Genomic DNA, 27706 nt, shown 5'->3' on the forward strand with positions numbered 1-27706 from the left:
TAATAATAATAATAATAATAATAATGTCACCAATGGATAAAGAAATACGAATTATTGAATGAAAATCAAAATTAGTTTCTAAGCAAAATAGCTCTCACTCGTAAGTCATAAAACAACCCTAGATTTTATTTAGTTACGTAACGTTCACTTACTGTATGTATAGCCAAAGGAAAAAATAATTGAGAATTTCTAAGTTAAAATAGCTCTGAATCGTGAGTCATAACCCTCCCGGAGAATGTATTAAGTTACTTAACGTTCACCTACGTACACATACACTTGAGTATAAGGAACGTTAAGATAAAAATGCGTTTACGAGTCCCCGGGCGAAAATTGGTAAAGTTTTAAGCAAAGTACCTCCGAAATGTAAGTCATAAACCAGCCGTAGAATTTATTAAGTTACGTAACGTTCGCCTATGTACACAGAGATGGAGTTATGACGAAATATCTTGGCCGAATCGATAGAGGTTCTGAACCCAACCGCTCTGCTACTGTCAGTTTCATCTTTTTGTTTTTTATTCTTCATACATGTTATTTTTCTCTTCGTCAGTTCTCGCACGGTTTGCTTCACATAGTTTTATACGCTCTGGTGAGTCATGCATTCAACTTTGCTGAATTAAGGTTGGAATTATTCGTATAAGCGGGTTAAATCTTAAATTATAATTAATTGCTAGTTTGAATTGTTTTTATTAGCCTAATTCCGTCCGCAAATATGTAGGTTACAAGAGCTTGCAGTTAACGGTTTTCTTTTATACGCAACACTGAGTCATACGCTTGATTTCGTTAATATAATTTAAACAAGTGGCTTAAATGTTAAACATAATTAATCATATAGAGTTTAAATTTGAGTTATCTTCATTTCGACCGCAAACAACCAAATAGGTATTAAGAGCCAATGATTGGCCCGGCTCGATGTGGCAGCGGTATGTGCCAGGAACGGCATTTTTTCCGCCGTAAGCGAAATAAAAAAAACCTCCGTCCGTAACATTAACGTTCGGGAGAATTTCGAAAAGATTTCCCAAGCAAGTTCGAAGACATTTGCATCGGGAAAATTCGAAACAAACGCGAGTAGCGTCGTCCGACGTGCGGGCCGTCCGACGCGGAACGGCAGTGTGTTCGTCTGCAGCGAGGAGCCTCTGCCGCCCATGACGCATTGCAGGTAAACTTCCACCAATCAGCGCCCGCCTTACTCTAGCCTGGCCGCCTAACGCCCTCCGCCCTGGCATATAGTTCCCTATAGTTCCCTAATTTCCTCCTATGTGCGTTTCCGCGGGGGATTTTTGCGTTTGATTGCGTTATTTAACTTTTATACCATCTTAATTAACGAAATAACAAAGGGGTAAAGCAGTATAACGAATTCGGGAAAGATAGGGTGCAGAGGTGGCGGTGAGGAGGAGAGTGGAGTGGCGGGAGAACGCACTCAGTCACTCTGAGACAGTGGTGCCGACCAGACGTCGCTAGATAGCCCTTGTGATACTAACACATCTCAAAAATGGTAGGTGTCCATTTATAATTCTCATCATCTTTCCCCTTTAAAAAAAAAAACAAACGTTGTTTTTCGAATTCGCAGTGAAACGTTTTCTATTTAAACAGGGGAAATGGTTATTTTTTTTAAATTTAAAGGGGATAGAGAAATCTATAATATACATGTATATATATATCCGGTACCGCAGCCGGTCACATGTCAAATCCCGGTTGTCAAGTGAATGAGAAATACAAATACGCTCTTTTAATTTACCCTCTACTTTACAACTAGACACGTAACGACGAATTTAGAATCGCAGTGATCGTGTGGACGTTACATTTAATAGAGCACGATACGTAGCCTATTATGTATATAAAATACGTAAAGGACTCAAAAGATCCTCAATAAACGCCGAAGTATTCCATTCTTTCCTACTTTACATTTAATGTTGGATTATATTTTTACAGTGATCATGTGATCGTTAGGAAACTTAATGTTCCCATATCTAAGCATACGTATTCTATATATATACATATGGCGTTTGGATAGATTCTCTATAAATGCCTAAATATTCTCGTACTCCATTTTTTACTAATCTGTACATTTAACGGCGAACTGTAGACTAAAAGTGATCATGTGAACTCTCATACTTTTTGTAGCAAGATTTTAAGCTAACGTATATATGTAGGCTATATGTATAGCCTACAGTATATATATTCATATATATACTCTATATGTATAAGTTTGTGATAGAACCTCGGTAAATGCCATTATATATTAAATTCCAATTCATTACCGTACTCCATTTTAAAATTACACCCTCCCATAAGATTATTTAATGTTAAAATGACGATTCTGAGGGATTACACGTAGAATTAGGCCATGTAGTATGTGATATTTTGAAAGGCGTTCCACATCCGGGCCATTTTTTTTCTTTAGAGTAAAAGGCCCCTTACGGGGGATTTAGTGGAAGAGGCCCAGATATAGCGGAGTAGAGTGGAGTAATTTAGGTAATTTAGTTATAAATGTAAGTGGAAAGACTTGACTGGCCTAGTTTAGCCTTTTTAGGATTTATGTTTTGATAGGTTAGCTTGTGTGTAGTTTCGTATTTAGCTCCATATGTCGACCTGTAGGATTTATGTATGTGTATATATATACGTATATATGTATATATATATATACACTGCCATAGTGTATTCACGCAAATTTGTCGTGTAAGTCACGATTTATGATGAAAAGGCCCAGAAGGTCATTTAAATACGGTTAGGAAAGAGAAAAATACAAGTTAAATACTCGTTTTTGTTATGAAAAACCGGTTACTGAAACAACTTCGGTATTTACATTCAATTAAAGCGGTAATTGTAGAACGGGTCTGCCAAAGCGAAGCCTACATATTGTGTGGCCTGTCAAGACAGCCAGCCAGGGAGCAGCAGCAGGAATCCTTGTGGCTATTGGGATAGGGAGAAGTGTCTCCACTGCGCATGCCTGTACTTGGCGTGTGTAAATAATGACAGTGCTTGATCAGAGAGATGGAGAAGTATATCTCAAGCTTTTTAACGTATTTAGGAAGCTATATTGTGGGATTATAGGCTGCACAGATGTTAGCTACCGCAGGAACTGGTCAAAATTGGGTGATTCCTCTCCGGTCCTGACAGCTGGCTCGCGCTCTCTCTCGTGTGTACGAGGAGATCTGGTCTTGTAGGATAAGTTTGGTCTTGGATAACAGTATTAAGTCAGTGATGTGGAAATGTAACAAGATTGTCTACTGTTTTTGACGTGAATATTAATTAAAACTAAAAAAAAATAGAAAATTGGGTTACTAATTGTCATCATCTTGGTTCATACTAGGCTGGGCAGTTTGGAGTTGCTATGAACTCTTAATTATTTTCATTTTATGTAGCCCAAATTTTGAAGTTTACACCTCGCGGGGTTCATAATTATCCAAATTGAGTTACTGGCCGCCTTCCAAGCATTGGCAATACCTGAAATCAATGGAGGTAACCTTTCATTCATTAGGCGTTAGGTAATAATTCTTTGTTTTATGACTAAGGTGTCCAGTTTGATCGTAGTTCAGATCCCGCAAGTAATTTGTCGTGACTGAGTTCATTGATTCAGGCTTGGGTTTTCGATGTGTTGGGGGGGAGAGGGAGGGAATCAGTAATTTTAAAATGATTGGTGCAGTGTGCCCATATTGCTCGGTTTACAAATGAAGAAGCCATCTTGGTTACCCAAATATGTAGGAAGACTTGACTAATATTAATTCCCTTGCCCAGATTTTGCAAAGTAGGGCTGTAGGATATTTTCATTCTGCTATTGCTGAAAAGATATTGAACTTGCGTCTCTCTCTCTCTCTCTCTCTCTCTCTCTCTTTCTTAAATGTACGTCTGTAGCATTCCAGATTTGCCCATGAACTTCAAAAGTAATGGAAGTACGTGATTTAATCCAGTTATTATTAGGCTCAAGTTGACGTTGCTGCTTTCATCACATATCAACATTGAAATTGGGAGAAGTGCCTCTCTTTCGTGATATAATTGTGTTAAGAATGATTTGGACCTCGTGGTAATATGATTTGATATATCCATTGATTTGATAGTGTTGTGTAAGAATCATATTTCACTAGTAGCATTATCAATTGACTGTATTTAACCAGCACAAGGCCAGGTTAAGGGTTGCTTATTAAGTATTTTATAACAACAAAAGTATTTTCGTAGCTCAAGCAGCACAGTTTTGTATTTGAGATCGATGTCTTCCAGTTTCCAAACGTGGTGGCTTTGAAGAAAGTAAAGGGCTGTTCTCACTGATATCAGGTCGTGACCGGGCCATTTGCGTCATTAACCTCTCTCTCTCTGTTCTCAGCGAGTTGTCAACAATAATGCCGGGCAATCTGTTGTAATAAATGCAGTTCCTGCTCTTAAAGGAAGGTATCCCACCTTAGTAATTGTCTGTTACTTTAGTGGTTCTTGTGAACTATAGTATAGTTGTGAAATAGTTTTATAGAACCGTCCAAGACCAAATAGTTTGTCCGTTGCTCCGGCAGGTAGATCCGCTGGTCACTTACCCGAATTAGATATAGACCTAGTCTTGATCGTTTCCGAGAATTTGAGGGCTGAGTCACACGTTCTGAAATAGATTTTTTTCTCCGAACCCGAGTATAACTGTTTCACAGGTTGTCATGGTACTTGCACTTCGGCCCTTCTGCGTTTTTAGGTGATGATGTAAGATAACGGTTCATACTAGTCAAAAAGTGTTTACGCTAGGGTATGTTACCATCATATACTTCAAGTTTGATTGAAAATAACGCGTTAGTGAGTTTTAGCGAGTTAATCCGGTATGCAGAAGATATAGCTTACGTATAAAACTTGAAAGTGATAGAAAGATGAGAGATACGCAGACACACTTCACATTGGAGTAGCTGATGCTTTCGGTGCTTGGATGAAGCATCCCACTTCCTCTATTTGGCCAATGCTTTTAAAAAGACGGTAGTTTGCTTGGATCTTTGTAGGAAGTTATGTTGGTTTGCTTTATTATTATAAAAAAAGCATGTTTTCGTGACTAGTTTGGTAGTGTTATGGCCTTTGTGATTTCGCGCACACCATGCCTGCTTAAAACGGACTCTTTAAAACCTTAGAATCGTCATGCGTAGGAAAACCGTTAGGCCGATGATTTAGCACGGGTACGGTAATCGGTTACCGTTGTAGTATCCTACCAGTATCGGTTACCTTTGTGGTATCCTACTGTTAGAGTATTTAAAAATGATTATTTTCGTCTACGGTTAGGGTTATACTAAGATTGTTTCAGGGTTTGGGATGTCAGGTATGATAAAAAAAAAAAAGGCTCCTTACAGTGCAGTAATAATGGCCATAGTCAAGCACCTTTAATTAAAGTTTCACAAAATGCTTTCATAGTGAGCAATAGTAGTGTCCTTAAGAATAGCTTTCAGTACTGTACTTGCCTCAGCTATCATTGAGAAATAGTAGTTTCACTGCTGATCATTACTGTTGCTTGAAGTTGATAATGAAAGATGATTTAAATAATGTTTCCTTAAAGACTGGTTAACTTGTGCAATATTCTAGATGATAAAATCCCCATGACATTAAAAAAAAAGAAATGGACTGACTAGTAGCTTATAAATCCCTCCCTTCTCTAGAACTTGCATGCCTAAGACTTGTCATAAGGAGAGAGAACAGGGCCAATATATTTTGTCCAAGTTGTGTTGATTAAATTATATGTTGACATTGTTGAATTAAATGCATGCCTTAGTTAAGTAGTGTGCCAGGGTTCCAGGGGACACTGTCAGTGGTAGCTCATGTTTGTTTTTTTTTTTTAATATTAGATTTCAAAAATTTACATTCAGTCAGTATGAAGGGCAATTTTTTTTCTAGTTTAATTTTTTTTATTTAGGTGTACTCCTTCCCTTTCCCATCATATGTTTTCTGCAAGAGTTGATCCATCCTGGCTGTGTGGAATATTTTTTTTTGTATTAGCCTTAGGGACTATTGATTAATGGTTAAATGAAGTCTTGTGACTATTTAACGTACTGTATTACGAGTGGGTTAGCAAACCTTTCTGTTTCCCAGAAGCATGGTAGTTACATCATTGCTAAGTAACCAATTGGTTCTTAGCCACGTAAAATGTCTAATCCTTCGGGCCAGCCCTAGGAGAGCTGTTAATCAGCTCAGTGGTCTGGCAAAACCAAGGTATACTTAACATCATTCTGATGCTGTTGATATTAAGTCAATTTCCAGGAGACTTACCTTGATTTAACCTTCTTAAAAAAGTGATGTTGAATGAAAAGTATGGTGTAACCCCATGTGCTCGGGATTTTAATGTATACGGTATACGACAATTAGGAATGATTTTAGTCGTAGGGTTTCATCAGCAAATATATATTTATATATATCCCAGCCCATCCTCCTCCTGTTAGCGCCCCTCACCAACCTTCCTGTACCAAAATCCGGTGTTCCTCATCCTTCCCTTCCCCCCCTCCCCCGAGCTTGGCGGCACCCCCTGGTTTTGCCCTGGTCCAGGTAGATCCCGGTCCTCATATGTGGTGCACTGGTGTGTCCGCATGCTGTCCATGTTCGTGTCTTTTGTATGCTGGACTTATATATATATATTTTTTTTTTAATTTCTTCAAACAGTTTCCTTGGAACCTCACAAAAATGTAATTTCCCCCTGAAAAATTGATCAAATTATTCCAATTACATGTACAACACTAGACGACGGTGAGTACGTTCCCTCGAACCCATCTAGCATTATGAGGGTTTTTTATTTATTTATTTTTTTTATTATTTTTTGTGTTTTGCATCATCAGTCCCTTTATTATATTTTTTTTCCATTGAATCTTAGAAGAGTTTCGGATTTTATTGGTGGGGGTTAATGCTCTCCCGAAGACTTGACCTTAATGTACACCTTGATTCTTTTTATCTAGATTTCTTTAACTCACGTGGTGGGAGCAGCAATCAATATTGATTTTGGTCTTCATTGATTCTTTCTTTACTTTTATTATTTTTATTATTATTAATTTTTTTTGTCAATGTTGGCTTTATCTCCGGAGTTGTTTAATGTTTACATGACCACTAGCCTTGTAGTTTTTTTTTTTTTTTTATTAGAAACAGCTTGGTTGTCGAGCGCTTGCATGGTATATAAGTTGCCTTGTGTTTTTCCTTCTGATATTTAAGACTTTTCACAATTCTTTCATGACTTTTGTAGTTTATACTTATTTAACTTATTTTCTTTTTCCTTGACTACCCTATGTGGTTATTTTGTGCTTCGTCTTCCGTTCTTTACTTATTTCCAAGTTGTTCTCTGTAATGTCGTGCCCTCTGTGTTTTGGCACATTTATTAACTGTTCACTTTCCTTGTCTTTTAATCGTGTTTTTGCAGTTTTATTTTAGGTTTAAATGTAAGATTAAAGGTTGTGAAATAATCAAAAGGCCCACCTTGAGTTGGAGCAGGTAAGCAAGTAGCTATTCTCAGCAGTAGTTTATACTATGGCTGAGGGCACTCGCAGAACCTTGAAAAATTACTTCATCCTTACTTCCTAACATCCTTGTCTCAAGTTTGACCTGTGTCCCCTTTCCAGAGTCCCTCTCTCTCTCTGAGTCTCTCTCTCTCTCTCTCTCTCTCTCTCTCTCTCTCTCTCTCTGTCATATCACAGCAATACATACAGACGTGATCATTCTAGACACAGGTGACTTACAATACTAAATCAGATATGCCCGTTCTGACTTCCCTGACCTTTTGTTTTGCCCTTTGACCCATCCCGACCTTTGCCAGTGCTAGTTGAGGTTCTGATTTGAGTGCCAGCTGGTGTGTGCCCGGGGCCAGTAGTGAAAGCTTACAAACCCAGGGCGTGGCGAGTAGGTTATGTTGTCAAGGACTGATTTAGTGGGCCATGATATAGCGAAGGCTATGATTTTTACTCAGAAATTTTTGATGATAAAAAAAAATAACCCTGTTTTGCACGAGCTATTTTGAGGCATTGCATAGTGATGCTTTATTTATTTTTTTTTTTACTCGTGATGTATGAAGCCTTTTTGTCGTGGCATTTTCTTGATTTTGAATATATATTTTATATTTAGACCAGTATCCAACGTGCATGTGTGTGATTTTATATATATCTTGACCAGGTATTTTTTCATAATGTTGCATTTTCATGGTAATTAATTGTATATACATATATAAAGGTCGTTTTTTACTATTTTAGTATCACTGCAAGTTATTTGCCTTTTTATACAATGTAAAATGTGTTGTATGATGTAGAACTATAGTTGCAGGATTTTAAAAGCTTTTATCTTAAAGATAGTTAACATTAAATATTAAACATATGAATATAATTTTACCCAAGAATATTGGTTAATTTTGAACACTAAATATTGTACATTCAATATTTTAAATCGATGGTTAGAGATTTTTATCAGGCATTTAAATTCAACTAAGTGTTTTGGGTCCCAAGAGTGTCGGACGGTTATTGAATTAAGCCCTTTTGTTGGAAGATTATTCCAAGGGCAGTTTTGCTTATCAAGAAGTTACCCTTTGTGGTGGTTGAATTGAACTTCATACCCGTCGTTGAAGACTTTATTGTTGTAATTTAGCCTTCATATTGATATTTGTAAAGCAGTTTCGTTTTCATAGGCGGTGTTTTGACCTTGGGTAGAATTCATGCACTACTCTGCTGTGTTAACTACACTGCGTTTGATGGCACAAGCCTGCTGTTACAATCGTGACAGCTTGATGATTTATCAGTTGATACAATTTTTGTCATATTGTTAGGCCTTGCTGTTGACAGTATTTGATAATGGCTATTTATCAAAGATATTTTGGGGATGTTTGGCCTTATGTAGAGTTTATTGGTTGTTTACATTGGGCAGTTCTGCAGTTGAGCAAGGTGGTGTAGCCTTCTGTCAATTTTGGGCAGTCTGGCCTTGTCATTGGTATTATTAGAGTCGCAGCATTAACATTGATGACCACCTACATCCATGTGTTTGAATGATATCCAACAATAATAGTATAGGGCATGTGACTCATCATCGTCTTGGTTAGGTGAATGATCTTTTAAAGACCAGCAGATAGTAATTGAAAATACTTTACTTTCAGTGGGAATTATTTGGCTTTTCAATTGGATGAGGACAGCACGGTTTTCTAAATTCCATTAGTGTCGTTAATTGTGGCCTTTTGATGAATGTTGTGGCCTTAATTGCTGTCCTTTTGAGTAGTAGGTGATGAGCCTTTTATTTAGTCAACCGTCGTTAAGGGTTTTGACTAATTAGGCTTGACAGTTTAATTAGGTAATAAAATATGGCTTTTGCTTCTGTGCATATGATACTCTCACTGTTTTGATATGTGACCCTGAGGTAAATGTCCATATTTTGTTTAGGGCCCCATTAACATTGAAGTAGGATGCCAAATTTGTGTGAATTTAATGAATACATAAAATCTGAGTTCTGCTGCCTTACCAACATGAGTGTCGGCTGGATTTTTTCCCCTCATGATGAAGGCCTACACAGATAGGGTTACCAAGCTTAACCTAAAAGCAAATTTTTATATTTACTTTGGTATGAGACTTTTTCCGTCTCTGTACGCGATATTTTAGGTTTTAGGGTGAGGATGATACCTTAGGGGGTTCTGGCCCTCTAAGGTTCTGCTTATCATCCTTCTCAAACCCAGACAGGGAATGTTGGAAGAAGGAAGAGCATCGTCCATAACATATCGGCCAAACCCTTATGAAGTGAATATTGAAGACATTGGAAAAAAGGTTCGTCAAAAATGACACCAACTTACGGTGAAGCTGAGATGATGATGATGATAAAGACAGCCAAGAGATTGCTGTGGTGTTTGTTGTTAGACCTTACTAGGGTTTTGATGCCAGAACTTGCTTTAGGTTTGTAACTAGCTACAGTGGACCAGTTACAAAAGGGCCTGTATGTATGCATTGTAGACTTAAAAAAAATAAAAAAGGCTTTTGCTGGGGAGGCCAGTTTGAAAGGTGGTGTATTATGTGAATGCCATATTGTCAAGTTTGATCTTAGCAGAAAAATTCTGATTTAGTTTCGATTTTTTTAATTTTTTTTTATTTTTTATTTTTTTATCCAAGTGACAGTTTTGACCCCACAGTGGTTTAAAGCTGTAACATTTGCTTAAAGGTGTACTGCCTACTTGGAAACCGCCCTAAGGTGCAAATTGTCAGGATTAACTATCAAATTTGTACTTTTTAATGGTTTTTTTGAAGACAGGTTTGAAGTTATTGATTGGTTAGAGGCTTGACCTCCATTTAAGATTGGTTGCAGGGAGATTTATCCTTCGTTTAAAGATTGACAGCCTTTATTTTGAAAAGTCGCTGCTTATAAGTATGCCCTTCATTGAAAGGTCTACAGCCTTCCTTTTAAAAGCTGCCAGTTATCTTCATTTTAATGAATTATCCCATATATTAACGTATGAAGAATTTTTCCAAGCAACCTCATATTTTGACAATTGTCTTCTATGACTTGGCCACTGCTTCAAGAATTGTCTACTTAGTGACCTGGCTGTTGCTCTGAAAAACGCTTCCAGGTTACTTGATTATTGCATGAGTGAGTCTTATACCAACTTTACCTGTGCTCGAAGAAATGTCTTATTAGCGAGCTACCTGTCCTAGAAGAATTGTCTGCTCTTTGACCTAACATCTTGTCAGGGTTGAATGGCTGGGCACTATACTTGGCCTAAACATTGGATTTCCCTTAAGATTCACTGGAGATATCCTCTCACGAATTGACAGCGAATGGCATTTTTTCTCTGCCATTACAATTGGCTGACAGAGGAGTATTTCTGCAACTGACCATCCAGTTATGCCCTCGTTTAAGATTAGCAGAATGAATAAGTTCTATCTCCCAATTTTTATTTTGAGGAGAATTTAAATTTAAAAAGGTTGACCAATCAAAAGGTAGTTGAAGTATTTTCTGACTAGACTAAATTTAATTTTACATAGACTGTTTGATGACTTTCCCCTGTCAAGAATTGGCTGGCTGAAGACTTTCCATCAGGGATTGGCTGGCTGAAGACTTTCCATCAGGGATTGGCTGGCTGAAGACTTTCCTTTAGGGATTGGCTGGCTGAAGACTTTCCTTTAGGGATTGGCTGGCTGAAGACTTTCCATCAGGATTGGCTGGCTGAAGACTTTCCATCAGGGATTGGCTGGCGGAAGACCTTCCATCTTGGATTGGCTGGCTGAAGACTTTCCATCAGGAATTGGCTGGCTGAAGACCTTCCATCAGGGATTGGCTGGCTGAAGACTTCCCATCAGGGATTGGCTGGCTGAAGACTTCCCATCAGGGATTGGCTGGCTGAAGACTTCCCATCAGGGATTGGCTGGCTGAAGACTTCCCATCAGGGATTGGCAGGGATTGGCTGGCTGAAGACTTCCCATCAGGGATTGGCTGGCTGAAGACTTCCCATCAGGGATTGGCTGGCTGAAGACTTCCCATCAGGGATTGGCTGGCTGAAGACTTCCCATCAGGGATTGGCTGGCTGAAGACTTCCCATCAGGGATTGGCTGGCTGAAGACATTGCTTCATCTGGGATTTGCTGACTGAAGACATTGCTTCATCTGGGATTGGCTGGCTGAAGACATTGCTTCATCTGGGATTGGCTGGTTGAAGACAGGGCTTCATCTGGGACATTGCTTCATCTGGGATTGGCTGGCTGAAGACATTCCTACATCTGGGATTGGCTGGCTGAAGACATTCCTACATCTGGATTGGCTGGCCAAAGACATTCCTACATATGGGTTGGCTGGCTGAAAATATCCCTACATCTGTATTGGCTAACTGAAGACCTTCCTTCAACTGGGATTGGTTGCCTGGAGAAGAGTTCATCAGGAACTGGCCAGAATGTCTTTAGTCACCATGGATTGATTGGCTGAAGATTTTCATTCACCAGACCTGATATTGGCAGGTCAGGACTTCTGCCCATAGGATTGGCTGGCTGAAGACTCCTTTGTATCTGATGGGCTGACTGAAGACTTTCACCTGAGACTGGCTGGCCAAGGATTTTCATCTGGGATTGTCTGCCTGAAGAGAGTGACTGTGATTGGGTGGCCAAAGATTCACTTTCAACCCAGAATGGCTTGGTGAAGACTTTCATTTGGGGTTTGGCCAAAGACTCATCAGGGTTTGGATAGCCAAGGACTTTCCTCCTGGGATTGTTTGACCAAGGCTTTCCTTCATCTGGGATTGGTTGGTCAAAGATTCCATCTGGAATTGGCTGGCTTAAGAAATTCCATGACTTGGGATTAGTTAGAAACAGACTTAACGTCTTTGGCTGGTTGGAAGCATTCCTTCAGGGATTGGCTGGTTTTTTACTTCATTTACTAATTAGTGGATAAATAATCCAATGTTTGTTAATGTAAGGTTGGTGGCTTTCCTCCATTTGACAATGACTGTTAAAGACTACTTCATTGGATGTGGCTGGCTGGACTTCATTGTGCATAAGACTTCATTTGTCTGGCAGAAGACTTTCCCATTTTAAATTGACCAGCAAATGATGTCACCTCATTTGACATGACTGGCTGAGGACTTCATCATCCTATGATAATTGGTTGGCTGAAGGCTTCCTCCATTTGACATGGGGTGGCTAAAGACTCAATCCTTTTATCATTAGTTGGCTGAAGACTACCTACTGTTGTGATTAATTGGATGAAGACTACATTCTTTTGTGATTGGCTGCCTGAGGACATTTCTTTTATGATTGGCTGACTGAAGAAATTTTTTGTGATTGGTTGGCTGAAGACCTCTCCCCCCTTTAGTGATTGGCTGACTAAAGATTTTGCCTTCTTTGATTGGCTGGCTTAAGACTAATTTCTGTGTGATTGGCTGGCTTAAGACCCCTTATTTTAAGGAGGACTGCCAGATGATGTGTTTCTCTTTTGAAAGGGGCTGAAGATTTCCCTGACGTCCATCGTTGGATAATTGCTCTTGACATGTCCTTCATTGGAAGAAGCTGAAGTTTTCCATCACTGGAAGATGTTTTAATACTTTTCCATCATTGGATTAGCTTCTTGGATACTTTTCTCATTTGTGAACTTGGCTGCCTTGAATACTCTACACTGCTCTATAGGTGACATCTTGAAATGGGTTTGTTAGTCACTCCTCTGTTAACCACTTAAACTTTGTCACGAAACAGTTGGCAGTCTGAGTTCCCTGTAATGTCACGCAACAGTTGACTATTTGGATAAGTGTCACTCACGGGTTGCCAGCCTGAATGGATCATTGGTTCATTGCCCAAGTAGTTGTCACACGTGATTGTTTAGTGTATGCTAATATTATCACTAAGTGTATCTACCCAAATGCTCTCCCGTCGATGGGCAAATGACTGCTTAGATGTTCTTTAGTTGCTCAGTGACTGACTGCCTGAAGGTTCTTCAGTTGTCTCCAACTCTTCTGTTGCCTAAAGGTTGACTGCCTTGAAAATTCTGTGGTCTGAATGATGGTTACATGAAAGTTTTTCTGTTGTTGGCTGGATGACTCCCTTGAGGTTCGCCTGTTGTCGGGTTGATGACTCTCACCCTAAAGTTCCAATATTGCCCAACAAAAAACTACTTGAATGTTTGTCTATTTCCCAGAGTGACTGCCTGACAGCTGTTATCAGTTGATGCAAAGCTACTCAAACTCTCATACATCACTTGACATGATTGGCCACATAGAAATTATAGTTTTTCAACAGCTGACTGCTTGGTGAATCTCACTTTGTGTACCTTTTATGTAGCTTGACTGACTGAGGCTTAGGTCTGCCTGCCTTGGGTCTTCATTGTAGGCAGACTGCCTGAAGTCTTGAGTTGATGAATGAATTAAGTTGTATTTTCTTGAATGAGGTTCGTTTTTTCATAAACTATTGGACTAAATTAACTTTTTTAATGCTGAGCGGAGAAGACTTAGTTCTTTCAATGACTGCTCTTAATTGACTGAAGAATAATGACTGGTCCTGAGTTCTTTCAATGACTGCTCTTAATTGACTGAAGAATAATGACTGGTCCTGATTGGTTGAGGACAGCTTTTATACTTCTACAAAGATTGATAGCTGATAGCTTTTCCATCTTTCAGCGTTTGTCAGGGAAAAATTCTTATTTGAAAGCCACTGATTGGAGAATTATAGTTTATTGAGGAGTCAGTTCGACAGAATTAGTTAAACGTAATTTCCATTGTTAAGTTCAGACACATTTGAATGTGTTGATGCTTACCTCCCTACGTGAAACGGAAGGGGGAAGTGGCACACAATTTGTGGCTGACTAACTTAATATAGATGTCTGAAGACTTATCATTAGTGATTATGAAATTTTAAAGGCTTTGACTTAGCCCACTTGACTGCCAAGCCTTGCAGTTTGCCAGTAAGATTATCTTATCCAGGCGTTCTGTGCTGGTATTGAGCCTCATGGCCATCTTTTGAGGTGATTGGGTTGTCGTCAAGTATGAACCTCGTGTGGAGGTCATTATTTCCTCACCGAGGGCTGAAAGTTTTATCACAAAAGCATTCCATGGTAGCTCATTGAGTCCTGATACCTGTTGAATGTATTTATAGGATCATGTATTAAAAAGGAATTGACCAAATTGAGAGGTTTGTAACGATGTTACATTGATCTGACGGTTGTCACAATTTGGGGGTGGGTCATTTTAAGTACTGTATGTTGGATGGTTAGATATTTTAATGGTATAATACACATTGCTGACTGTTTTGAGAATGTTCATGTTTAATATTTCAAAATATGTCTTCAGCTCTCGGATACGCACTTTTTTTTTCCTTTAGGATATCGATTTGTACGACGAGTACATTAGATTGTTTTAGTATGGGAGAAACGGACATGTAGGCTTTAGATTTGCCTAACAAACATTTTCCAATATTGTTGACTGGACTTAGAAAATCCGTGGCATGAGTAATAATGACTAACAAGATTGTAAGAGGCATTTATGGTTCAAATTGAGGTGGTTTGTCCTTGGTTTGGTTATTCATTAGCGAGTTATTTGATGGTGTCTGTTCTATAATAGACTGTCGACTTGTATTCAGCAAAGATTCACGGGCAGAATCACTGTTAATATGCTGAATGATACATACTGAAATCATATGTTAGTATGTTAAGGGATTCACGCTGAAATCAGAGTTCGTGTTGCGAGTTGGAGTAAGAGCGGAAGAGCTACACTTCCGGTGACACGTTGTAATGCAAATACAGCGAGGGAGCGCCGAACGAGACCGGCGTCTGTCGACACAGCAGCAGCAGCAGCAGCACAGCTCCAACAGCAGCAGCAGCCGTCATGGCTGTGACCGTTAACTTTAACGAACCGGCTTTTGTTTGACAGCTGCTCTTAACTGTCGTCTCAGAGAGGCCAGGCCGGATTGGGCCGGAGTTTTGAGTCTTGTGGAGAGTTGTCGCTGCTGTTCGACACTCGGATATTAGCGGGATGGTCTTGTGCATTAGATAGATGCGAATGTATTTTAATTAGTTAATATATATAGGTAGAGGTACCAATAAGTACTCATCAGTCCAATATGTACGCATTGGGCATTTAAAAATGTCTGTACAGAAAAAGACAGCACTTTAATATTCAATTTTGGTCTCAGAATAATCCTCACCATTATTCTATATATAACCAAGTTTCTAGATTCTGCTCTCTGTAATGGACTAGTTACCAAATCAAAATAGAAGGAAATGTGAAAAATACACCATTTCCTTATGAAAATCTAAAGGTTTCTTATGTATGTTCTTATATCATGGTTCCTTTATGTTAAATATATTTGGTTTTTTTTTGTTTGCAGGATGATTTTGTGACTGGGGCTATAAGAAACAAGCATTAAAACTTTTGTAAAATAAGAGATGTAAGAGGAATAAGGGTGCGTACCTACTGGACAAGGCCAAGACACACATGCCCAATGTGTACTCAAAAATAATATTGCCTGCCAGAGAGACTTAATCCACAAAACACAACAATCTAAGGCTACCTCTACAGCTAGAGAGAATATGGGCCACTGTTCCATGAAAACCATTGGAGCAATATCCAAGTCAATTTACCCCATGACTGGTCCAAATTGTACGCAGTGTGTGATGTCCTGTATGTACGCGTGTACATATAAGGCACCACACACTGCGTACCTATTGGTCGTCACACTTTTCATCATAAAAGACATTGAATGTTTATTTATTTTTTTTTTTCAGAGAGAATAATACAGTATGGGAAAACAAAGTAAAAATAAAACCAGGTCAAAATCAGAAAATAAAAAGAAAGGTGCAACAAAAGGAATATGATCCAGCTATAATTGCAGATGCTTTAAATGATATAGAAAAGTAAGTTAAATAGGAAAAATTATTGTAGCCCATTTGAATCATTTAAATGAAATGATATGATTCAATAATTACTACTGTAGCTTTGTTTGTCAAGAATATATCGCTTCATTGCTTTTAGTTTTTATGGGTAACATAATTGCATTTATTTTTCAACTTAATCACTACCTTACTGTTTTTAAATGTGTACCAGAGGTATGTCACACCAGAAAATATAAAGGCAGGATTTAGGAAGTGTGGCCTGGTGCCCTTCGATCCTGATGCCCCTGACTACACTAAGGTGGAAGCTGCTGCATCACAAAGAGAGCACGTTTCTACAATTTTTGAAGGAGTAGACCAAGGAGGTTTCAAGGTCTCATGTCAGACTATACCTCCATTTACAGGAAATCGAGGTTGTCAAACAACCACTGACACAAGTGTAACAACAAGGGAAGAAAGGGAACACATGTACAAGATGAAAGGTTCACTATGTGATTTAGTACTGCATTACAAAGGCTATGCACATGTACTACAGCAGTATTCAAGTATGCCCTTTACTGCTACCTCCTCCAAAGGAATTTCAAAAAGACCAGCTGGAACACCTAAATGAAGGTTCCAGTCAAACATCGACTACCCCCTTCCCCCAAAGGTCTAAAGACACACCATCCACAATAAGTCCAGCCATGATCACCCATAAATTCTTCCCAGAGAGGCAACCAGGTAAAGGGCCAAAGGTGATAAGAAATGTGATGGACAGAGTATTTTCTATATCATCACTGAAAATGGTTAAGGAATTTGAAAAAATAAAGGAAGCAAGAGAAAAGAAAGAATCAAGCAAAAAGACACCAAACTCAATGGGCAGGAAAGGTTCAGTAACACAAAGAAAGAAGAAAAAAGTACAAACAGATACAGATGATGAAGAGAGAGAACTACCAAAATCAACAAGTAAGAAAGGTTCTGTAACACAGCAAAAGAGGAAACGAGTAGAGAAAGATACAAGTGATGAAGAAGAAATACCTGAAGACAAAGAACTAACTGAAGATAGTAAAGCAGTGGCAGGCCCTTCCTATACCAGTAGAGCAAGTGAATCATCAAATGACGAAGTCTTGAGTTTGCATGATAGTTCAGATGAGAGCTTAGATTATGAAAGAGACAACTTTTCTTTTGGCATTACCCTTGAGGAACCCAAAGTAGATTCTTGGGTTGGAATAAAAGTAGAAAAAGCAACATCATCAAGCAAAGGTAGAAAGACATCCCCATTTGAGGTCTACATTGCTAGAGTCATAAAGATTGATGAAAGTGGGTATGAAATGTCATTTCTGAAAGAAAAAAGTGATGGCTTCTACATAATGCCAGAAATTGAAGAAGTGTCCTATCCACATCACCGAGATGAGATAGTTGTTCTAGAAAGCCCAGAACAAGTATATAGAAATCGTGTATACAGATTTTCATTTCCATCTACTATAAAAACAATACATGTCTCCCATTTAGCAAAGTTAAAATGAAAATATGGTAAAAGATTTTCTAGCTCGTTTTCAAATTATTTTTTTTTACTGTAAGTGCTAGTATAAATACAGTTTTTTTAATGTATTTAGTTAGTAAATATACCACATTGATTCCCATGGGAAGTGGCAAAGAATTTCCAAGTCAAACAATTTATTATTTCTTTTTACTATCGATAACTATACATATATTTCTTTTATGTATTCAGTAAAAATATTCAAGTAAAATAGCAGTTTGCTAGTTTTTCTTTCATAATCACTTTTGTTTGCTTGAAAAGTTAATCTCATGTAGTTACTAGGTGTGTAATTAATATAGAGGTGATACTTCAAAGAATAGGATATCATAATACCATGTTTTGTTAAGAAAAAATTCCAATAAAAATATTTTTTTTTTCCTGACTGTACTCACTACATTTTTCATATGTATAAGCCTTCCCCTACTGATACATTATCAAGTACATCTATTTTGCATTATGTAATGATGTTACTCAAGCTATAATGTTGTTTTACAAGATGGGAACATGATGTCAAACACAAATTTTGCCTTTTTTTAACTTTTTTCCATAAATACCCCATGGAAGTTAAGATAATGCAATTGAAGCTCTCTGAAAAATAGATGATCAAATAAAGCAATGAATGAGGTCTAACATATCCAAAGGAGACTTGTGTAGCTTTAACAACTTCAGAGTTATGAGTGAAAGAGTACTTAATGGACAGAGGAGCGTACACATTGGACACGCCTTCATAATAGGTACGCACCAAATTTACTGACCATTTTCTCGGCATGGGCTTGCAATATTTATAATTTCTTTACATACCATGAAACTACAACCATTTCTTCATAACCTGTAAAAATATCATATTCGTTATGTTATTTGTAAGACGGACATAGTCTGTAGAGTAAAAATCCATGTTTTTTGAGTACCTATTGGTACGCTTACCCTACATATATACTGTACATACACATAAATATACACACATCCCCATCCAGAATTACTACTTATTCTTGCATTTGGATCTAAGGCGTTGTAGTGGCAAGCTTGTCCGAAAAGTGTGAAGAATTCGAGAAGTTAAAAAGGGCACTGTTATTGCAATTTCTTATGCATCTGGTTAAAAAGTGACCAGTAGATTGTGCATATATATACATATGTAGCCTATATATGTAACCGTGTGTATGTATGGACCATGCATTTCTTTATAAGATTCATTTGCTTTTTCCTCGGGAGAGTGTGAAATTAGTGAAAGGAGAGGAACAGAGGTGGCGGTGGTGTAGCCGACGTCGCTGGGATCAATAACTACGTTCCCAGTAACTCTCTCTCTCTCTCTCTCTCTCTCTCTCTCTCTCTCTCTCTCTCTCTCTCTCTCTCTCTCTCTCTCTCTCGCATGCGCACTACATCCCCCCGTAAAATGTTTGCAAGCTGGTATGCGCATTATTCTAATTCATGCGGGATCGTGACGGTTGTGTTTTTGTTTGCCGTCTTTTTAGGGTTTGTCGTGCATATATGATTTTGTTTGTCGTCCTCTTAGGTTGTGGCGTGAGTGATGCGGAAATTTTAGAATCTTCGACAAATTGTTGGATTTTTTACAGGAAATGGAAGGTTGATAAGCAATCGTTTTTGAATTCCCTTAGTACCGAGATAAGGCAACGTGTTCACCACTGCGTTGCTAAGGCTTATGCTACTACTGACTTGTCTTGATTTCTCATGTTGGAAGGTTGGCCGTTAATTTTATGAAGGGTTTCTGGCATTGTAGTTGTCACGTGGTTTCCCAACTCGAGGTTCAGTTCAAAAGGAGAGACCTCCCCCGCCCATCATGCCTTATTCCCGTTATAACATTTACCGTCCCAATTCCGGGAGAACTACTGGTGGTTCCTGAGGTTTCAAACTAGAAGGCAAAGTTGCCCGACACCGGTATTACAAGAGGGCCCCTGAAGTTGGGATTTTGATCAAATAGTTTTACCAGTTGTAGCCTGAAGGAAGTTTGGGAGGTTGGGAGAAGCTTTGTCGGTATTCTAATTAGTATCACTAGTTGCCCGCTGGTACAGTTGTCAGTGACTAGTAATGTTGCTTGAGCAGTACTGCGTAGGACCTTGAAAGCTGGTGGTTTGCATGTTCTAGATATTTTTATAAATTATCTAGAAATCACGTATATGAATTAAAGATGGAAATTTAAGTGCAAGGGTTTAATGATAGTGGTGCGGGACTCGGTCGATAGTTTCAGCATTTAAGACGCCTTAAAGTTGAGTTGGGTGTTGGAGGAGAGAGAGAGAGCCGGCTGGGTTGGGTTGGGTTGTGGACAGGCTCCAGGCTGGTTGTTCTTGTAAAACTGTTCCTTTGGTGTCAGAATTTCTTCCCGAGGAAAGTTTTATTGTGCGGCAGAGGAATCTCTCTCTCTCTCTCTCTCTCTCTCTCTCTCTCTCTCTCTCTCTCTCTCTCTCTCTCTCTCTCTCTCTGAGAGAGAGAGAACGAAGTGTTGAACTGTACTGAATAGTTTATGCCCCAGGTTTTGCGTGATTGATTGATGTGATTCCCAACGCGAGATCGATTGTCGTCTTGCAATGCTGTAGGTTAGACCGTAATGATAAGTCGCTGTAATCTCCCGTTTTGTAGAAGGGGTAAAGTCTTTTAGTGTTTAATCCGGGTAATTTATTGACCAAACTTTCTCAATTTTGTTCTCATTATTGGTTCTGTCTCTTGCACTCTTGTCATCATTTATAAGGTTGTTTGTCGAGTTACTGCTAGATTACTTCAGGTTTTGATGTAATCACAAGGGTTTGATAATTGATAAAGGTTTAAGAGCATCTGACATACAGATTGAGTACTTGGACTTATAAAACTCATTTGGATGATGCCCAAAAAGGTAAAATCTCTAACCTTCAATACACCCGTTGCCTAAATAATTGGTCATAAGTCTTGCATGCTGAGATTAGCATGGCACTTGAGAGAAGTTTTCTGAACAAAGCACCTTGACCGCGTGTGTATCAAAACACGCATTCATAAATAAATGCATTTACACCAAAACATTAACGAAATCCACCCTCTCACACACGCATGCATAGACACACACACACACACACCAAGTCTACTTGTTGCCTGTGTAATCCCAATATTAATTGCCTCGTAATTTGTCTCGTTCTTTCGTATAGGCGGATCAGCTTACCGAAGAGCAGATTGCTGAGTTCAAGGAGGCCTTCTCCCTCTTCGACAAGGACGGTGATGGCACAATCACCACCAAAGAATTGGGCACAGTCATGAGGTCCCTCGGTCAGAACCCCACGGAAGCCGAACTTCAAGATATGATCAACGAAGTCGACGCTGACGGTGAGTACCCAGATGGTTCAGCTTCATAAGGAATGACGGTTGTAGTTGGTACAGTAACTAAAAATATCACTCTGTTCTTCTTTGGGTAAGGATGGTTATAATCCAATGTCGTCAGACACCTGTGGATAGGGCCAGGTTTCAGACAAGCTTAACTTTTTATGGTGGCTGATTGATGGGGCCAGGTTTCAGACAAGCTTAGCTCTGTAAGGGGGCTGATAGGGCCAAATTTCAGACTAGTGTAGATTTTTAAGGGGTTTGGTTCTGCCATGTTTCAGACAATTGTATCTTTTTAAGGGGTTTGATATGGCCATGTTTCAGACAAGTTTATCTTTTTAAGGGTGTCGATAGGGCCGTGTTTCAGGTTAGCTTTTAAAGGGGCTGATAGGGCCAAATTTCAGACCCTTTTAGCTTTTTAAGGAGGCTGATAGGGCCAGGTTCCGGACGAAGATTGGCTTTTCAAGGGGTCTGATAGGGTCAAAATTCAGACTATTTTAGCTGTTCAAAGGGGATATGACCAAATTTGACTGGTTCAGCTTTCTAAGGGGTGAGATTAGGCCAAATTTCAAACTATTGTAGCTTTTTAAGGGCTGATAAAGGCCAACATTCAGACTTATTTTAGTTTTTTAAGGGCTTTAATAGGGCAAAATTTCAGACTTAGCTTTGTAAGAGGCTGATAGGGCCAAAATTCAGTAAGTTAGGTTTTTAAGGGGCTGGTAGGGTCAAAATTCAGACATGTAGCTTTTTAATGGATCTGATAGGGCCAAATTTCAGATTTTAGCTTTTTAAGTAGGCTGATAGGGCCAAATTTGAGACTATTTTAGCTTTTCATGGGACTGAAACTGCCAAATTTCAGACGTTAGCTTTTTAAGGGCTGATAGGGCCAAATTTCAGACAGTTAGCTTTTTAAGGGTGCTGATGGGCCCAGATTAGACTGTTTTAGCTTTTTAAGGGGGTCTGGTAAGGCCAAAATTTGACACGTCTAGCTTTCCAAGTTAAGTAAAACTTTTAGCAGATAGTCTCTAAAGTAGGCCTTAGTGGACTTACTTGCTTGTCATGTATGTTAAGGAAATTCATATTTCAAATTTATTCCGTAATGGTTTTTCCATAATCACTTCTTGCATTATACCTAGTTATGTCAAGTATTAGTAATTAAGGTCCAAAAAGGGATGGATGTGAAATTTTGGAACTTGAAACTCCTATCACAGTACTTTGTTCTAGTTAAGTATTAAGGATTTAACACAGCTTAAACGTTTATAGTCGGAATGATTTTCAGATTTGATGGCTTTCTCCATGTTTTTATGCTTAGGAAAAGGGATGAAGTTACTGGCTCAAAGCAATTTTCTAAGCACAGCTAACGTTAGTGCCTGTTCACAGCTGAGTCGAGTATAGTGGTTTGTAGGCCGGGATCCGAACGTTTTGCAACGTTCGGTCTCTGTCTACCAATGTTCAACAGTACCCCTTTATACTGTTATTATACTGTGTTGTATTGTTCCTGTGGGCAAACTAATATTCTCTCTCTCTCTCTCTCTCTCTCTCTCTCTCTCTCTCTAAACGCACAAGCGTTTGTTGCCGTTACGACATAGTCCGTAGCTTTGCTATTCGAGTTGATTGGAGCATTAATTTTAAGATTTGGTTTTAACAAGGGAACACGTGAAATGTATGCCTTTTAATGTGATGATTTAGTATTAAATGCTTTTGTTTCAATTGACAGTTTTAAATTTGGTTTACAAGTATGGACAAAATGATACATGGTAAAGTGGTTGACTTTTTCTGGTGTTTGGAGAAAGTTGATTCATGCGATGATTTTTGAGTTGAGTAAGAATTCTGCTTTGTCAGGGGTTAAGGGTTCATGTGATATTTCATTAATGCCCTCTTAATATGAATAATGGTCAGAATTTTTTACCAATGGATGAGTCAAGAACTTTTTGTCAGTGGTTGAATTAAAGGCCGTGTGATGAAAAACTAGCAATATGCTCTTCATTTACAAAAGTGCGGTACTGTACACGTATGTTCAACTTTTGAAATTCTCTCTCTCTCTCTCTCTCTCTCTCTCTCTCTCTCTCTCTCTCTCTCTCTCTCTCTCTCTCTCTCTCTCTCTCTCTCTCTCTCTCTGCGTGCAGGTGGCACCGGTTTTCCCTAAAGTCAAGTATGCCTCTAAGGACCGTAGCAGTTGCTCATGTACGTGGTTGGAAGTCGACGATTGTTGATTGCAGTTATAGAGAGAGAGAGAGGTGTAAACAGTACTTCGTCGAAATGTTGACATCATATTGCAAAGAGGGTCGGGAGGTTACAAAGATCAGCCCACCGTTGGGTGTGAAACCCATTCATAAACACCTTGCCTTTCTCGCTCTCTTAAAATTTCCTTTTCCGTTGTTGTTACACAGTGCTTGCTTTGCTTGAATTGGTTCTGAGCATAACGACGTTGCATTCCACGTGTTTTCACGTCTTCGTATCGACAGTATTTTATCCTTAATCAGGCGAGGTTAGTCGCTTAGCCTACCAGCGCGGCCTTGGCACATAACACCGCTGTCACACCCAAGAATAGTAACCAATCGTTACCAGGTTTCGTTTAGAATTGTTAAACCGTGCTTGCCGTTCCGCTGAAATGAACGGTAAATAAATAAAGGGCTTGGATGTATGGGGATGTGAAGCCCGTCCCGTATAATCTTAGTAACGAGTCGAAGGCTAAGTGTATTTGTAAACACTTTGCTTCAGCATGTTGAAATATTGTCACTGGAGTTTGCCTGACACGATAGAGAATCGATACGGGAGTAAGACTTTCCTCAAGGTTTCTAAAACAGAGCGTGTGACTCTCTCTCTCTCTCTCTCTCTCTCTCTCTCTCTCTCAAGTTAGCCCAACATGAAAACGTATCGATACGGGAGCAAGGTCCCTGAAACAGTGCTCAAATTCTCTCTCTCTCTCTCTCTCTCTCTCTCTCTCTCTCTCTCTCTCTCTCTCTCTCGTATTAACGTTCACGGTTGTATATCAGAAATAAAAGACTAAGATTAACGTTCTGTTAAGAACAACCGTTTCTCTAACGGTGACGGTACATGTAAAAAAAAATATGCTTTTGTTATAACGGCACGTTTGGCATCCGGGTGAGAGAGAGAGACTTTTCGTACAGTTGTAGTCGTAATTCGAGCAACTATCTGCAACTCTTGCATTCCATTCGACTTAGTCGTTCACCGTCGCAGAAACCAAACACCTCTGGGTCTTTTCCAAGCCATAAGCATTGTGTTGGTTTGTTGCCCCCACCCCCCTCTTCTTTTTTTAAAATGGTTAATTGCTGCTGTTCCTTTATTTTCTTAGAATGTTAATTGTTTTCGTGTGTTAAAAAATATTTTTTGTCATAGATAAGTCTCGTGTGTGTGCTAAAAAAAGGTTTTTGGTCTTTTAAGCTTGCTAGTGTGTGTGTGTGTGTTGAAAAGGTGTTTGGCCTTATAGATAAATCTCGTGTGTTAAAAATGTTTTTGCCCTTATTAAAGATGAGTTTCGTGTATGTGTTAAAAAGGAATTTGGCCTTATAGGCAAACTTCTTGTGTGTATGTTAAAAAGGTTTTTAGCTTTGTAGATAAATCAGATTTGAAGTTTTTGGTCGAGTTGGGTGCACGGGGCTCTAGTCCTCGGTTTTAAATTTGGTAGATAAGTAAACCTTGTAAGTCTGATTTTATGGATTTGAACACCAGACGTATAAATCTCGTGTGCAAGTGTTAAAGATTTTTTTGTTTTAGATTTTTAGGTCAGTAAAATTTTCAGATTTTTTTTGTCGAGTTTGGTGCACAGGGTTGTGAACATTGTAGGTTTTAAATGTGGTAGATAAGTAACCTATGTAAGTTTGAATTTGAACAATAGTCGTATAAGTCGTGTGTGTGTTGAAAAGGATATAGCTTTTTATACAAATCAGATCTCAAGAATCTTTTTTTAAGAGGGTTTGGTGTAAAGGCTGTAATCGCTGTAGGTTTTAAAATTGGCAGATAAGTAAGCCAGTAGATTTTATTTTATGTATTTGAGAAGAACACGTAGTATCATGCTACCTTCTCTGTAATCAAACCTGTTGGTCCAAACGCTGTTAACGTGACTGCTTTTGAAGGAACTTTACGAAGTGCGAATAGGGATAATCATCAGTTCGCATTTCAAATTTCACCACGATAAGTGGATGTTTTGCCAACAACTGTCACATGGAAGGGCCGAGATTGGCATGAGGTGGAGTCAATCCCTAGTTTTTGTGTGTAGAGGGGGGCGGGGAAATTCCAAATGTCATCGATATAATCGCGATATCGGTTTGTTCCTGGTTTAATTTGAGGAGGAGAGATTCTCATTACTTGAGATCAATGCAACATCTCGAGATTTTTATAGGTGAAGGTCATACGGTGAATGGGTTATTTATATAGATCTGTATCGTCGGCGAACGTGAGTTGATCTGATGGTTAACCTTGGCTTTACCTGTCAAGGGCAAGTCGCTTTTCTGAAGGAGGAATCCTGAAATGAAAAATAGTTACAGTAAGGTGCTGCTGCGACGGAATGGAAGAATATTTGATTCTGTTCTGAATTACACTGTCAGAGGCGTGGGGGTTTTATAAGCTTTTTGAAATGTGAAATGGATTACCAGGCAAGGCAGCAGGCCTCAGTTGCAACTAGCATCGAATGTTATAGCAGCAACTAACAGCGTGGCTTAATTGAAGTAAGGGCAGCAGATCGAGCGGCAGAGTATAATAAGCGAGACTGAAAATTTCCTCTAAAATGATATTTGCTGGAGGACTGAATTTAGTGATGGATGTGGCGACGTTTGGCAACTCTCCCAGACCCTTGTGGGTTCACCTGTCGGCGCCTGGGCGGCCCGTTCCCTGCCTCCTGTGTTTTTGACCACTTTTATAAACGATGCCCGTCAGTCAAGTCAGCCTGCGATGCGATTTGATTGTGATTTGAAGGTTTGGAGGTGGACAGAGGTCGTGCAGTCTGAAGAATCCCCCCGCCTTGCCCCATTTTTGTCATGGGGTCAAGCACGTTCAATGTGTTTTTTTCAAATTTGCCTTTAGTTAGAAGTAGGTTGTGAAAGTAAGAATTGCAAGGTTGGAATGAAACGTAATTGGGATGGTATGATTTTTCTCTCTCTCTCTCTCTCTCTCTCTCTCTCTCTCTCTCTCTCTCTCTCTCTCTCTCTCTCTCTCGCGTCCGTGGTATAGAAATATCTTTGACCCAAGCCTATTCATTTCAGAAGGAATAATTTCCCTTGAGTGAGTAAAATCCCGATCTCCTTGACCACTCATGAAATGGGCATTTCTTTTAAGGTCACTAGCCTTTAGCAGGGGGCTGCTAGAGTACGTTACGTGCCAATTTTGCCATATTTCCTTGTGTCTGGTTCGCCTTAAAGGCGTTGCGGCCGAATGTTACAGAATGAATATTTAATGTCTGAGTTGACTTTTAGGTGATCGTATAGGAAAACCAGATAACGTTTGTCAAAAGGTACATTATAAAAAAAATTACTTACAGCATACAGTGAATAATCTTTTTAAGAAAAGCGTTAACGAACGTTGTGGGAATCTTCGCAAAAAAAAAAAAAAAACCTCCTCCTCCTCCTCCTCGTCATTTTACTGGCCCAAATGGGGTTAAGGATCACAGCAAGAAGAAGAGGAGAAGCAACAATATCTCACCCACCCAGACGAGGAAAGAGAAGTGGGGGGCCCCTACAGTGAGTGGCCTTAGTTTTGGGGGGTTGGACCGTGAGGAAGTTTGCCTGTATGTGGGAGTGTCACCGCCCCACTTGGCACCGACAGCTAGATGGCCAAGGTACCCCGGGCGAGTACCTCCACCAGCCACGGAAGTTTTTACTTAAGGAAGTATGTAACTTCCTAGGAATTTTATTATAAGTAGCAGCTAGCTCTCTCTGTGGCATATTTCATTTTGAAACCGCCTTGTAAAGGCTCTACTGCTGTGGAGGGTTGATACGCAGCTTTTAAGATACCTGGGGCATTCGTGTTCGAACGTTGGTGAGATTGGTATGTCATAGTTTGTCACAGGGTTGACACTCCTCCCCCCTCCCCCCCCTCCTTGTCTTGGTTGGAGATGGTAGGTGTGGTACACGTGAGAATGATAGCAGTTGTAAATTTACTTTTTTGGGCGGCGTAGTGGTATGAAGGTGTCCTCCTGTCCGGAACTGCTTTAACACAGTTTTATTTCATTGAGGAGGAGAAGGTTCTTGGTGCCCCCTGGCCAGTCCATCTTGTCTTTGTAGCGGCTGTCTGTGGTCAAGAGGAAGCCGGCATCGCCCCGTTGGCTAATTGTTTTGGATGCTGAAAGGAAGCTTCAGAAATGGAGTGCTTTGAGCTAAGCCGTTCTTGTCTTGCAATTCTCACAGATTTATTGACCACCTACTCGTGCCAGTGACCCATCTTCTGTACCCACATACCCAGACACATGCCACCTTCATAAAAATATAAACAAACCCTTTCTTTAGTAGCATCTAGTGTTAAGAGGGTTATTGAATCTTGGGGGGGGGAAATAAACCGCAAATGTATTTGTACAGTTTGTGACATTTCCTTCTCCTGTATGCCTCATTGTCCGCGCTGTCCCACCGGGTGACACAATGCCCTTGCTGAGATGTTCCTCTGGCAGCCGATACTGCCGCCGGTACACCAATTC

At 39.4% G+C, this 27706-nt stretch overlaps 1 protein-coding gene across 2 annotated transcripts in view; it reads left to right on the top strand.

Moving 5' to 3' along the window:
• The first annotated feature begins 1333 nt into the window (after nucleotides 1-1333).
• Nucleotides 1334-27706, top strand: part of LOC136855442 (calmodulin) — a 34927-nt gene continuing 8554 nt past the window's right edge. The window contains exons 1-2 of one of the 2 annotated variants that reach the window (XR_010858037.1): nucleotides 1334-1492; nucleotides 20892-21066. Coding sequence is in view for 1 of the 2 variants with exons in the window: in XM_067132479.1 (XP_066988580.1) it covers nucleotides 1490-1492; nucleotides 20892-21066 (178 nt within the window). In the remaining variant the exon portion in view is untranslated. The remainder of the gene's footprint in view (nucleotides 1493-20891; nucleotides 21067-27706) is intronic. The other variant, XM_067132479.1, reaches the window with a different exon arrangement.

This window comes from Macrobrachium rosenbergii, chromosome 31 (genome assembly GCF_040412425.1).
Source record: "Macrobrachium rosenbergii isolate ZJJX-2024 chromosome 31, ASM4041242v1, whole genome shotgun sequence".
Lineage (NCBI taxonomy): Eukaryota > Metazoa > Arthropoda > Malacostraca > Decapoda > Palaemonidae > Macrobrachium > Macrobrachium rosenbergii.